Here is a 15,179-nt window from a genome sequence, read left to right as displayed (position 1 = left end):
TTTACCTTCTGGAGTTTGAAAATATGAGATACCCACAACTTATTATTCTCAAATTTATTTATGTGTAATTCATTGAACATATTAAAATGTACACAGCAGGCCTGTGGAGCAGAATTATCTTTATTCTGAAGAACCCTCTTTTAAAAACAAGAAAGCAAACAGGGAAACCCATTACAATAAACCAGGCAATAGACAAAATGATCACATAATTCTCATGGATATTTACGGTTTTAATATACAGAAATAACATCTTAACTGTACTAGGCACCATAAAATGTAAACACAATATAGAAATAAACCTGGAGGACAGATTTGATTTCTCAAATTATTGCGAAGCAGAGTGACCCTGTCTATATTCAAACAAACTCTGCAAAAGTATATATATATAAAATGTTTGCTTGCATGGTTTGTGGATTTTTTTTTGCCAAATTTCTCATTTACTGTAAATGCTGACATCTGAAAGTCATAGCCTTTCCAGTTGTATTTTACAGAACTGCAGTCTTGGGTCATCCAGGTTTATACATCTGTTTCCTTACTGTGCTTCTCTGTAATCCACACAAACATCACAGTAAAACTGAAAACTTATTTCAACTGAGGAAATGGTCTGTGGAACAAAATAACCTTTACTGATCAGCAGATATTCCTATTAATGGTAACATACAGTACATTTGCTTATACAATATCTTCTACAGGGTTATTTGGTCATGGAAGGTATACAGATATGAGGGAAGGTAAGAGGAGAGGTGGGATTCACAAACATGATAGCCATATCTCTTTGCCATTTAAATACTATTACTTACTATTGATTTGGTAATGATACATTAGATATAATTGGTCCAGCAGCTTCTTGCTGATATGCTTTAAGAAAACATATTTTGCAAATAAGACGGACAAGCTGCCAGTCTGTACGCTTAACACTCCAGTCACTCAATCAGTACACACGACGGGACTGAGTGGATATTCTCCAGAGTACTAATAGTTTGAAACAAGAAAATATGTGTCAGTACATGGGTAAAACAAAGCGTCTGTGTCGCTAGAGCAGGGCTGTCGAGCTGCTCTGGGCGCGAGCTCCCTCGCTCACTTCCACAGCTGTGTGCTGAGGGTCTGGCCCGTGGAGCTCCCCGTCCAGCTCCCCATGGTGTTCGCAGGCTGGCCAAAGCCCATCGCTCCACTGGGGCCATTCAGGTTCATTCCTGCCATCTGTTGATTCATCTGACAAAGAGCAAAAATGACAGCAGTACAGAAACTCTTTCAACACTGATTATCAAGACTTATTAAGTATATTATCACACTTTTTGTCCTTCATATGCACAACAAACCTGAAAAGAACTCATCAGAAATCTATAAAACTTTGGCAGGAGGTGCATATTAAAACATTACTGTAAGTATGAAATCAGCTACTACAAGCACCTATGTTGAGCTCTTCAGTACACTCAGCCTATCCATCTCTGAATGAGCCATCAGACTGATCAACAATGACAAGCTGCGAATCACAGCTATTACCCGAAGCAAGGCTTTGAAAGCTCTTTTCAGCTTTGTTATTGTGTCTGTGCTTGAAACTCACTCTGCTAGAGCAATATCCAGATTTACAGACTTCAGGACAAGTAAAATGATACTTTTTTTTCTGAAAGCTAATTCTTCTGGACAATTATAATTCTGCTTAGAAACAGTATCTTAAAATAATCTCGCTATCTGAATTGCTCAACAATATACAATTTATAGAATAACAGCCAAAATGGTAGATGTTGTTATTTTAGAAAAACATAACACCTGAATAGAACTAACTAAACCTTTCTTAATTTTATTAGCTTAATAATGGAATAATTATCATCAAACACAAAAATTCAAAAACCTTTCAAAAGCTCACCTTCTGGTATACGTTGTCTATATTCAATGACAAATTGCTCAGATCTGTTAATCACTAGATGCTTACCTTTGAGTATAGTCTAGATATATATTTCTGTTTGAAACATAAAAACAACAGCACTCAGTTCTCAGGGGAGAAAAGATGCAATGCTAATTAGCTCTATGTTTCACAATAGATGCGCTATAAACACCAGCGAACTTTCTCTGTACACTGTACAAGAGCATGCACCATTTTATGGGAGCAAACATTAACATGTGAGTTCTTGATTACAAAACAGTGACAATAACAAACATAGCGCTTCAGGCATTTAACTTTACGATGCTCATATGTGCAAATGGTGTGTCGAGGCCTTTAATTAGTACAACCACATCTGAAGTGCATTCAATTGATTTATGTTATCTAATTAACCTCCTGAAGACTGAGAACACTGCTGCTTAATCTCCAGCAACATTAAAAAAAGATGTGCAAGGGGTTTCACAGCATTGATTTTTATGGCATCTTCTGTGGTTGGTGCAACTAAATATCACACTAATGTTTACACACAAATAGGATTAGGAATTTCTCAGTTCAAAGCTAAAATGAAAAAATGGATTGCGTAAAATACTTCAAGCTTTTGTGTTATTACTGTATATGACAGTATTCTTTCACTTACTGTATGAAAACGGACACAAGAATTTTCCCAAAACCAGTCAAGGGACTTGAGAAAAGGCATTTGCCTGCTCATACCTGCCCGATATTCCACTGTCCCTGCTGGTTGGGCTGCATGGTGTACATGTTCTGAGGGTTGACCACATTTCCAGCCATTCCACCTTGCGGTCCCATCACATTCGGCGGCAGCCCCATCACTCCTGTTTGCGCATTTCCCATAAACCCATTAGGCATGGTCATGCCAACCATCATGCCAGGATTCTGTCCCATCATAGACATGGTCTGTCCTATCACAGGTCCCATCATACCCGCAGGGGGGGGCATGGTTCCTGCCATGTTTGGAAAGCCCTGGAAATTTGCAGAGGGCTGGGAGGCAAACTGCATCTGTGATGGTCCCATGAACATTCCAGCTGAAGAAAATATACAAACAAGGCAAAAGCAGTTAGCATGGTAGACAGTGTATGGTTTTCTCCTTCAGCAGTAGCAGTGACAAATTTTGCTATGCAATTTGATTGACAATGGATAAAATCTAATGAAAGAGAAGAAACAAGGATTGAAAGAGTAAAAGTTTATTTTTCAGATAAAAAAGATTTTACATATCTTTATTTTATATTTAGGCTTGCTGTGATGTTGAAGTCTAGACAGGTTTAAATAGCAGTCAGGACTTCTGTTATTAAAAATCAGGTGTTCAGATGAACAATACCTAAATAACTGATTAAATAACTGTTAATGTTTATGCTCATAGTATTGTCTCAGCAAACACTGAAAAGGTTACAATTTTGAAGTTCAGATGTACATCTGTACAATTGTTTTATCTGCATAAAAAGATTCATTGTACAAGGAAGTTTCCCCAGAGACTACACTATCAGGCAGTTTATTCCCAACCTCTTTCCCATACTCAAATACAGCTTTTTATATTGCATTGATGGAGCAAAAGTCTGAGAAAGACACAATACCAGGAGCTGTTTGCTGTGCCATGCTCCCAGTGCTGTAGAGAGATAGAATGGAATCCTTGGAGAGGGGCTTCTTCCCAGAATCCTCTGATTTGGTGGCAGGTTCAGTAAAAAGGTCCAGATCCCCAGTCACAGTGGCTGTGTTTGCTGCTGGGGGTTTACTGGAGGTAACCTGTAGATCAAAAGGCCCATTTGTGAAGCCATGACTTTAAATACCCTCTTAGCTATATGGCTTTTCATAATTTTGTTAAGGTTAATAACATGAATTAAAACTGAATAAATAAAACAGACTTCTGTACTTGCTGATGAAAAGATGAAAAAGATATTTCACAAAATAAAAGATACTTCAGTTGCTGTTATAGTGAAGTACTGCTGCTTGCATACTGCTTGCAAGATGAAATATGAAATGTGGGAGCTACTTTTAGCTTTGGTGATCACTAAATGTGTATTTTTATTAAAATTGGAATAAAATGTATTAGTTGCAATTAATGTTATAACATTTATTAAATAGTAACCTCCTGGGAATAAAAATAATAGGGATTTCATCTTATGTTTTCGGAAACCCTTTCAAAATTTTAGGAACCACAGCAATGAAACTGAATTGAAATGTGAATTATCAAAAACAAAATATTTCTAAAGCTTGCACAAATTACTCGCTATTACTCGCTATTATTTTTGGCCCTGGCAACATATCATAGACATCATTGTTGAAGCACACAGATTATAATGAAAACCATTCCCACTGAAAAACTCTTAACTCCAAGCTTTTACTGAACATAAATGAAAATACTGCATAAACCATATGGCCACCAGATTGTAATTTCTTTTTCACCGTTGTTGAAATCTGACCCATAACGTTAATTCCTTCTGTTAAAAAACTGTTTGACCATTTAATTCTGTAGTGGCAAAGTATATTATTACAGTAAGAATGAAGTGTTATTAAAGAAGTCTGGCACACCTCAAGGCACTGGGTCAGAGGTCACAGTCATCCATTAGATAACCACCTAATGAGGAATTTGCAGGGTAGAGACTGACACCTCATCTCATGATGTCACAAACAATCATCAACTGTAACATTCAGGTTTAATAGGTACTGCACAGCTCACTTTCCTTGCACCGCTCTCTCAATCGAACCTCGGAAATCTGACATCACCAACTACGCGATTATAACCACTTTCGTCTGAGTTACAGTATTTTGACTTCAGTTCAAGATGCCAGGCAGAAAGAGTGTGAATTGCCCCAAATTCTCTCTGTAACAGAAGAAAAGTTCTATGAACTTAATATACATATAGCTTATAAGATGTATTCAGATATTCAGAAGGCAAAATAGATAAACTTCATCATAAAAGATTCATTCTCGATTTGAAAGAGAGGCATTCAGAGCAATGCTAAAGTTTGGATTGAGAATTGTTTTTTAAATATTTAACACAGTTAAGGCAGTGAATCCTCTAAATGGTGTGAAGTAATAAGTGGAGTACCACCGAGAGTTGTCCTAAAACCTATGTTCTTCTTAATTTTAGACTGCAAAACATAAATTAAAAATACATAATGGGAAATGGTGAGCTACAAGGGGCTTGTGAAAAAGGCTAGTGTTTATGTTGTCATCTCAATTTATATTTTCTAGGCAAAACAAATGAAAAGGCAAATAAAATGCTAAGATATATAGTTAAAAGTGTAAGATTTACATTAAGAAATGTTAAACCTGCATAACTCATTAGCAATGCCTTATTTTGAATATTGTGTATAATTCTGGTCACCACATTATAGAGATTGTGCTCTGGAATCCACACGGAGAAGTGCAACAAGATTACAGGTTAAGGGACTGTCCTAAACTCACAGGCTGAAAGAACTGAACCTTTTTAGTCCTAAGCAGAGAAGACATATCATGAAAAGAGATATGATACAAGTATTCAAAATTCTTGACAAAGTCAACCTAGAGGTTTTTTTCCCACACGAACAGTGAAACACAAACTAGAGGGCACATGTGGAATCTTAGTGGAAGTTCATTTAAAACCAAGACAGAGAGACAGTTCTTTATCTAAAGAGTTCCACATGGAACGTTGTTAAATCAAATACCCTGGTATCTTTCAATAAACTGGATGAGATCCTTGGATAAATTAATTACTAACCTCGAAAAAGGATAAATGGGCCAAATGACCTTCTCTTGTTTGTAACCACTTCTAAGTCAAATAAGATCATATTCAGTAATAGTGCTATAGTCTGAGCAGAACAGAGTTCTTCCCACCTGTCTCACTTGTAGCTGGACCTGAGTCAAACCAAGCAAAGTCCAACACAATGCTAACTTCCATACGGAGCAGAGTTCAGCACCAAGCAATGCCCTTCCTCCAAGCGTGCATGGGACATCCTTAAAAGCCACTGAACAAGGCTTCGTCTTCAGCAAGAAATTTAAACTCTATAAGAAACGTCTGGCCGGTGGGCCTTAGCATTAACTCTGACATTCGTATTATAAACCTGAGAGCAAACATGTTGCAAACAAATCCTTGGTCATTTTTTCTTTATGACAGTAAATTAATATAAACGTAAATGAATATCTGCTTTTGAGAATATGCATGTGATTAATTATATGAGACCGATTTTGAGGTAGACCATAACCAATGTTATAGTCAATGTATATTTTAACCCTGATGTTGTTAACATCTAAGTAATCCCTGAGTGAATGATCAACCATTTGTATCATGCCAGATTGATTTACATAAGAATTAATGGTCTAGTTGGTTTGCTATGCATGCTTATGTATTGTGTTAATAAATTCTATATATTTAGAATCTGTGTGCTTGTCAAATCTGTCCAATTGATTATTAATAGCCTTAAAGCACTCCCTCAATTTACTGTTTCAATTTCTAATTGTTTTAGTACATTTAAATCCTATCACTCATATCACTAAAACTCCAAATATGGTAAATGTGTCTCTGGGAAGAGTACCATTTACATGTCACATGCTGGGGCTCCTACACAGTCCTAGATACGAAGATGGCAATGCAGTTGCCATTTTGTTCTCAAACAAAGCTAACTCTTGTTGGCAACTGCTACACCAAGTGAATTGAAATTTTCATAAACAACCAAACTCTGCTTTTTATCTTAATTTATTGCTAAATGCTTTCTTCCACCCCCCCAGTAAGGAACTTGTTAATGAAATGCAGCCTGTTATGCAAATGCTCCCATTCAATAAATGTTTGAGCAATTAACTACAAACTTAGCAGGAATCATTCCAGCACTAGCAGTTCACATAAAATGAAATGGTGTTCCTCCATAAACCACCTGACTGCCATTTTGCAAAATTCAAACATCCACTGTCTTAGAGCTACAGTACAAATTGACCACAGGTTTGGCAGATTTCACTGTCGCGAGATCTGCTGAGTATGTGCTTGGTGAAAGGCATGCTGTAGCTCTTCTTCTACAACTATTGTTTGGCCAAATAACTCCAGATTTTATGGGTATGATGGTAATACCACCAGGAATTACATATGAAAGGGGGGTACCTGCATCCACCACAATGGCTGTCTGAAAATATACTTTGACACCGATGGAAGGCCTATAACAGTACATACTGGCATAATATAAAGGGTTACATCTCCAAAAATGGTAGGCACCTATTTTTGTATTTTTCTTTAGCAAATTAAAACACAAGAAAAAAAAATATTTCTTCTACCCTGCTAAATTCCCATCACATCTCACATGATTCACATAGACTTAGATAATAAGATTGGTCACAGAAGAAAAGCCTCTCACAACAAGGCCTTAAGTGCAGCAGGAGAAGCAGTTTGGTGGTTGGGCAAAATCTGGGTTAACCGAGGAAGCTGTTATTGTCACCAGCACCAGGATTTAGAAAGTCATCTAAAATAACCTGCTGCCTTGTCTTTCTGGTGCCCATTTCCATGGTTTGGGTTGTTGGAGGACTTAGTTGAGGTCTATTTGCACGCCACTGCTGCTACCAGATGTCACAGGGTACTCTGCATCAGGAAGGCATCAGGGAAGGCATACCAGGGAAGAAATGATTTACTAATCTGTAGTTTTCCAACAATCCAAAGTGTCTATTCATTAAGTGCAAAGCAGACCCAATGCAGAGTTAACAGTGTTTGAGCAAATAAATGCAAGTTCTTTCAAAATCTTAGACTTTCTTTGAGTACAATGAAGGTGAAGTAGGAAGGTAGAAGTAGTGTTTTATTATAAGACTGAAGGATGCAATAGCTCCCTTTTTTCAAATAGATTGAGAATATCAAACATTGCTGCAGATTCTAGGGTTATTGAAAGATTATGGAAACAAATGCTTTTGAAATGATGGATAAATGATAAATTAATGATTCCACAACTATACGGTACATACTATCAATACTAACGCATTGAATCTAAACAGAGTAAGGAAACTTGGCAGATTTGTGGTCATCTGGAAATAATAATAAATGCCCAATACAAATTCTTTAAATTAATTTACATTTGTCAGAGTATTACAATGAGAAGAACAGGAGATGAACCAAGAAAAGTAAATAATGAATGAATCTAAGGTAAAAGTTTCTTTAGCTTGACAGCAACATAATCCTCTGAAGGACTTTGTCTTTATATTTGTGGGCAAATACAAGAACACAGGACCTAGCACAGCAGTCCCTCTGTGAATATGCAATGCAATATAATTCCAACAACTAGCCATTGCTCCATTAACAGTGAACAGAAGCTTCCACTGAAATGCCACAGAAATTCTATTTAACCTCATTAAAAAGGCATAAGGGGGAATAAAAATGTCAAAGGCACAATATAACACAGTCATTTCAGTGTATTGGCCCACAAACACCATGAACACTCTTTTCAAAGGGAAAACTGGACTGGTGACTTGAATAATGCATAAAATGAAACATACAGCAGGCAATGTGGTCAACAAGCTGCTATATTTTCCATAACAATCCAGCCAGATAAACATATATATGACAGAAGACATTGAAGTAAGATGTGAAGACGGGGTTAATGTTAAGTCCTTTCCGCATGAAAATTAGACTTCTAAGGCTGGAGTTTATGGCAGGAAGGGGGTTAACTGATAAGGATTCCAGATGCGAGCTAGGAAACTCCCTAGGGACTTAATCCCTGACCATTTGGCCAAAAAGCTGTAAACTGGCCAAACACGTGACCTTCCCCCTTTATCATAATAACAGTGACGTCAGAAGCGGAAAGGAAAGGATATATAAACCTAAAGTTTGTACCAGCACTTTGTAGTGTTTCATAGCCGTTCAGGGACGCCAAATATGTAATCATAGTGGCTCTCTGAAGGCACCAGTTCTGTAGGGTTTGGGCATTTACTGAGACAATTATTAATTGTAGCAGTAAATCACAAAATTGATTCTTTTGATGGCTTTAGAATCCAACCATGCGACATAACTCAAACAACGCACACACACAGGTACTAATACACGAGGATACATTTATTAATACATAGAATATGCATGTAAACCTAACAGATCTTATCGAGAGGGTTATCAGAATACAAAAGGTATATATTCAATCAGTTACGAAGTGTTACACATCAAGAGGACATACGTTCAGTATATCATTCATTAAGACCGTTTCGTAAATGAACTTGGTTATAACTTCTACATTAGATACTCAAAACAAGTACATAACTCTTAGGAATTAAATTGATATCAACTGGTTGGGATAACAATTGAATTCTCGAGCTGTAATGCATTGAAGTTGAATACTCATCCAATTTCTGGGGATTCAGATCTCCTGCAGGCACAAACAATCAGCTGCAGGCTTGTTGCTGTCCAATCCGCGCTCTCTGGCTCCGTGCCAGGCTGTGCTGTGCGGCTTGCGACGGTGCGCTGCTGATGCTCACTGACCGGCTAGTTAGTGTTGGCTTTAACTAGCAAAGTTTGTGCACAGGAGAAAAGATGACTGTGGATCCCAGCAAGTCAGGAAGAGGACCGGTTCATCCTGATGAAGAGCTAGTTCTGAATAGTGATTCAGCTGTCCACAGTTCTGACCTGTCCACGAGGCCTGCTGCTGGTTACTCTCTGGCAACCTCCACTCTAGACTCTTAGAACAAAGGAAAGTTCTGGCACTCGGACACACTGGCCGTTCCGTGGTTGTCCGGGCTGAGTCTCGGGATGGTCAGGAGGCGCGCTGCGAGAATGTCCTGCCCTTGGGAGCCTTCTGCTCCTGGGCCGTCCTGCCCTGGAATTCTCCTTTGAATTCCCTTTAGAACAGTCCACAGAATCCTCTCCAGAATCTTACTGAATCTCCCGAATCTGAATCTTGTTGAATCTTAATCTTGTTGAATCTCTGAATCTTGTTGAATCTGAATCTCCAGGCCTGTGTTGCCTGTTTTTACCTGGAGGAACTTCAGCTTGTTGATTGGCTGAAAGTTCCATGGGCATCAGAGTCCCACGTGGGTTACTCAGCCCTACCAGTCCCTGATTGGTTGATCAAGGTGAGATATGAGTCACTTAGTCCTGACACTTAGTAATGCAGTCCAGATGTCCATCCGGCACTCCCTAGACTGATAGGCGCCAGTGGATGACCATTGATCATGATAGCCAGACTTAGCTAAGTGCATCCCCCTTTGGGAGCTGTCCTAGGAAACCTTAAATCATCTTGCATGAATAGTTTCTCTGTGGCTGCACCACAGAGATGAACAGAGAAATGGGGCCTCATTTGGGAAGCTCAGAAACACTTAATTCTGCCTTATTATTAAGCCTCGCCGCTACATATCCCCCCTTTTTGAAGGTCACGAGGTCCTGAGGCGTTGTTGCCTTCAAAACAAAACAGAGTTAAGTGATGTCCCTTGCCATTAGAACATTAATCTTAAATGTCTACATTACTCCTCGAGAATTCATACCGGAACCAGCATTGGATACAAACAGGATGAATAACATCTGGAGTATGTATAAACACGGTAGGAGACATTATCTAAGTCTAGGAATTACACATCAGGAAGTTCACTGTCAATATCTGATACCTCTGTGGTAGATATTTGGGGAGAAGTCACTTCCTTTCTTTTGGCATGCTACCTTTGACTCATTCATGCTACCCGGAGTACATCTTGATGTAAGAGTACATCATTCAGAGTACACTGTCAGTCATGATCCAGCTACCCGGCAGCAGTGTTACAATAACACCAGTTCCTGTTCCCAGCCCCCCGATAAACCACAACACCTGTGTTGGGTATCTGCTAGGGTGGTTTGGAGGTTTGTTCCATTAAAGCAAACTAACTACCTGTACCTCTTCAGGGCTTACTGTTTCTTGGATTTCTATCCAATTCCTTAGTGTGGCACCTGAAGGCATCCATGACCTCAAGTTTGGTCTTATGTTGTCTGGTTCTAGACCGTACAGTGTTAAGTTACCATGCTGTACTATGGCCTCCTCAGGAACTTAAAGGAACTGTTTTATTAGGTAGCTGCATCATGCCTGTCACAAGTCACAGTGTCAGTTAAACGTGGTGTGCTGACCAGCCATTTACTTCCCACCTGCTCTTCATGGGGTTCATTAACCTTCCTCTGCTCGTTAGTAGCTTTACACCCTTCATTGGTGAATCGTTTAGACACAGCCAATGGATAGCTTTGGTAGCCATACCCATCTCAAGATTTGGAACCGAATTCAATCTTGGTTTGCCTTCTGGGTGAGCTATGAACGATGGGGTTAATGTCACACACTCCTCTACTGAGAAGAGTGGAATCAAGTGGGTTGGGAATTGTGCCGTGGTTAGACTGGCTACAGTGGCACTAAGCTCCCTTAACAGGTCTTGTGTCAACATTCTGGCCTGTTGCACACAAGCATAAACCCACTGTATAACACCAACAATCATGTCCACTGGTTGGGGAATAAGGTTTAACCCTGTTGCATAGGAAATTGCCTGTAGGGTTTTCCCTAAGCTTTCCAACTTTTGCTGCTGTCGATACAGTCTGTCACTACCCTCTGGTATCTCTGACACCTGCCTTCTTGGGGCAGTCAGGGTGAGAGTGCCAGTAGCACACAAACCTACCAGAAAAAGCAAACGTGCAACAGTGGCGGCAGCGATCAGTCCTCCCAAAAGTCTTTTCGGGTGGCTGATCCCAGTCATCTCCTTCTGAGTGACTGTCGCCTTTCTAAGCTGGCGCAGCGTGTACATGGTGTCTTTCTCAGTATGCCATGTGGCATCTTGGGCACCAACATCCTGGAAATCTAAGGAGATCTGACGCAGCTGCTGATGCTGCTCCTCCTTTTCCAGGGCATCTGCTTTTTCGATTTGTTCATGCCTGTGCTCTAGGAACCCTGCAGGGGGCGGTGCAGCGGTGGACCATGCCTGACCCTCGGCTGAGTGGTCATCTGGAGCACCTGAGTGATCTGGGATTGTTACCCCATTCTCACTGTTCAGGTCCACCCTGCACCCTTCCTGATTGAGGAATCCCTCTATCGGCATGTTTACAATCGTTCGCTGGGGGTAGGTGTAGGACACCTGCTCGCTCCCCCCTTCCCTCGCTAGGGGTTCAGGGAGCTGCTCCAGCACTGGGATAGCTAGTTCATTGTCTTTGAACTTACTATCACCCACCAGGCCCATGTCAGTGCAGGCGGGGATTCTGACACCCCTCTTTGCGATGTCCTGCACTGGCAGGCGGGTGACTTGACCATCCAGCTCCAGTCTGGGTGAACCACTGTTGGTCAGACTCAGACTGACAGACTGAGCTGGTGGCTGTAAGAAAACCGGCTCGGCTTTCATTCCCTGTCCCTTCTGGGGGACTGGGTGTGTTGGCAACCCTGCTGTCGAGGCAGGAACAATCAGGTCAGTCTCACTCACTACCTGGTAGTTGTGAGAAATAATGTTACCTGACTGCAGGTTCCCTGGGTCACAGCAGAGGGAATCGGCATCTGGGATCAGGTGTGTCCACAGCGCAGTAGTCTCAGCGTCCAGCTGGACCTCCTGTCTAACCTGTGAATGTTGCACCAGGGGCACCTGGCGGTGGCCCTGTGACAGCTGCTCAAGCAGATCCTCACTAATAGAGGACCTCTCAGGGCTAAGGGCGAGGGCTACATCACCAACCTGCTCTCCTGCCATCTGGATCCCTTCCACCACTGCAGGGTGGTGGTGCTGACCCCTCTTGGGTGCCAGGGTGCACAGGGAAAGCTCCTTTTCATCGCCAGGTGGGGAGATCTGCTCCTCTTTAGGGATGTAAAAGGTGTGTGCTTTACCTGGTGGATCAGGCGGCTGCTCGGAGCACCGCTCCTGTGGCATGGAGGCTGTTGGGACCTTGGCCAGGGCACGACTTCCCTGTATATCCGGGGAACAAGAAAATATTTTTATTTCTTGTCCAGAGGGAACAGAAGGAATCTCCGCATAGGCTTCTGTGTTCGGTGGGCACTGTGTAAGCACAGTCTGCCTCTTGGCCCCCCTTTCCTTCTGTACAGAAGGCTTAGGAGCCTTGACCTGTTTCCACACTTTGCCTTTCTGGTGATCCACCAAAGGTTCCACTCTGAGTCGCATACCCTTTTCTTTTTCTACCCGTTTGAGCTTGCCGTGTGACATCAAACACCTTTCAACCTCAGTGTCAATCAGTGTCTCACTGGGTAAGACATCTCCCATGGCAGCCTTGAGGTAAAAGCTTCCTGCTTTTCCTCTGTGTTTTACTGCCTGCTCTGTGACTTCAGGGGTGGAGTCAGCACTCGCTTGGGAGTGGCTGACCTCATCCAGGCAGGAACCCTTCCGCTCAATCAGATAGACTGAGGGAGGGAGAGGGGGCGGGTCTCCGCCTCCTCCAGTGGAGAGTATCAGCTCATTCACGCTTCCGGCAGCCTTGGGGAGCGGTTGTCCCTGTCCTAATAAAGCTTGTTCAAGCCTGGCCAGGCGGGCGGCTACTGAATCCTTTTGTTCAGCCTTTTCTAGCCCTTTCCCTTCCCCGGTGTTCTCATGGCACTTAGGACGCTGGGTGCGGTCCTGTGTGAGTGCTTTGGAACGGGGCTTAGCCAGCTCAGGAGCCTGTGCTCCTTCGAGCAGGGGGGAATTAACCCTGCTGGCTCTGACGGCGAACACAGTCGCTTTAGCAGCTTTTTGCTCAGAGCGACTTTGGACATCATACTCCCAGGCTTTCTGCGCGAATCTCTTAATATCAGTCATTTTCATGGTCTGTGCATCTGTATGCATTAAGATCATCTTTCTGACTGACGGGTGGAGATTCGCAATGAATAAACCCTTGAAATGTGTGTTCTATTCGCAACCCTCATAATTTCGCCCTGCAAAATAAGTTCGTCTAAGTCTCTCGTAATATTCGCGAGGGGACTCTGCTCTCTCGTGCTTAATGTTAAGAGCGGCGGCTATCGCAGCAGTCGGGTCAATAAACGCACTGTATTCTTCGATAAGTGCATGACAAAGCTGTTCAAAGTCATTACAGACTTCTTTCATCTGCCTAGCCATCCACTCATGTACAGCTCTGCTGGTAGTTTTCCTGACCAGAAACACTTTCTCCTGTTCTGTGGCGTTTGGCAGGTACTGCAGGGTATACCTGAGGTCCTGAATATAACTCTCGATATTATTCTCTGACACTGCGGGGTCAAATCTCTCTATGTCCTTCGCTAGCTCTCTCAGAGAATGGAGATTTATCCTTCTAGCTTCTCCGCTGACGGAGATATGGAAGAGATCGTGGTCAGACTTGTCGCTGCTAGAGAGAGTGCTTAATAGCGACTCGAATTCAGACCTTTTAGCAACCATCGTTAAACTTAAAGAGTATTACTTTTAAGCACGAAATCACAGTTTTACCACAGAAAACCACAAGATCAAGTATGCAATCAACCCGGTAGATTGCAAAAGATCACAAAACAATCAAGCACTGCTTAAAGAGCAAGGGGAACTTTTTTCCTTTCGGCTTTCAGCACACTGTATTGTCGTGTATGAAACCCGCGGCGTTTTATATGAATTATTCCGCTTGGTTGATTCATTTCAGTCTTGCCACGCCCACCCAGGGACGCCATAAATGTAGTGTTTCATAGCCGTTCAGGGACGCCAAATATGTAATCATAGTGGCTCTCTGAAGGCACCAGTTCTGTAGGGTTTGGGCATTTACTGAGACAATTATTAATTGTAGCAGTAAATCACAAAATTGATTCTTTTGATGGCTTTAGAATCCAACCATGCGACATAACTCAAACAACGCACACACACAGGTACTAATACACGAGGATACATTTATTAATACATAGAATATGCATGTAAACCTAACAGATCTTATCGAGAGGGTTATCAGAATACAAAAGGTATATATTCAATCAGTTACGAAGTGTTACACATCAAGAGGACATACGTTCAGTATATCATTCATTAAGACCGTTTCGTAAATGAACTTGGTTATAACTTCTACATTAGATACTCAAAACAAGTACATAACTCTTAGGAATTAAATTGATATCAACTGGTTGGGATAACAATTGAATTCTCGAGCTGTAATGCATTGAAGTTGAATACTCATCCAATTTCTGGGGATTCAGATCTCCTGCAGGCACAAACAATCAGCTGCAGGCTTGTTGCTGTCCAATCCGCGCTCTCTGGCTCCGTGCCAGGCTGTGCTGTGCGGCTTGCGACGGTGCGCTGCTGATGCTCACTGACCGGCTAGTTAGTGTTGGCTTTAACTAGCAAAGTTTGTGCACAGGAGAAAAGATGACTGTGGATCCCAGCAAGTCAGGAAGAGGACCGGTTCGATCCTGATGAAGAGCTAGTTCTGAATAGTGATTCAGCTGTCCAC

The 15,179-nt window shown here is 41.6% G+C and overlaps 1 protein-coding gene across 8 annotated transcripts in view; it reads right to left on the bottom strand.

The window, feature by feature from the left end:
• Positions 1–107: 107 nt before the first annotated feature.
• Positions 108–15,179, bottom strand: part of smap1 (small ArfGAP 1) — a 104,583-nt gene continuing 89,511 nt past the window's right edge. For all 8 annotated transcript variants that reach the window (XM_088933887.1, XM_088933886.1, XM_088933888.1 and 5 more), the window contains 3 exons: positions 3,472–3,640; positions 2,594–2,925; positions 108–1,212 (listed from right to left, as the gene is read on the bottom strand). In XM_088933887.1, coding sequence (XP_088790013.1) covers positions 1,078–1,212; positions 2,594–2,925; positions 3,472–3,640 — 636 coding nt within the window. In that variant the 3' untranslated portion in view covers positions 108–1,077. The remainder of the gene's footprint in view (positions 1,213–2,593; positions 2,926–3,471; positions 3,641–15,179) is intronic.

Source organism: Atractosteus spatula, chromosome 15 (assembly GCF_055471065.1).
Source record: "Atractosteus spatula isolate fAtrSpa1 chromosome 15, fAtrSpa1.hap1, whole genome shotgun sequence".
Lineage (NCBI taxonomy): Eukaryota > Metazoa > Chordata > Actinopteri > Semionotiformes > Lepisosteidae > Atractosteus > Atractosteus spatula.
The sequence above is the reverse complement of the archived record's forward strand: the minus strand, read 5'-3'. Positions and strand labels throughout refer to the sequence as shown.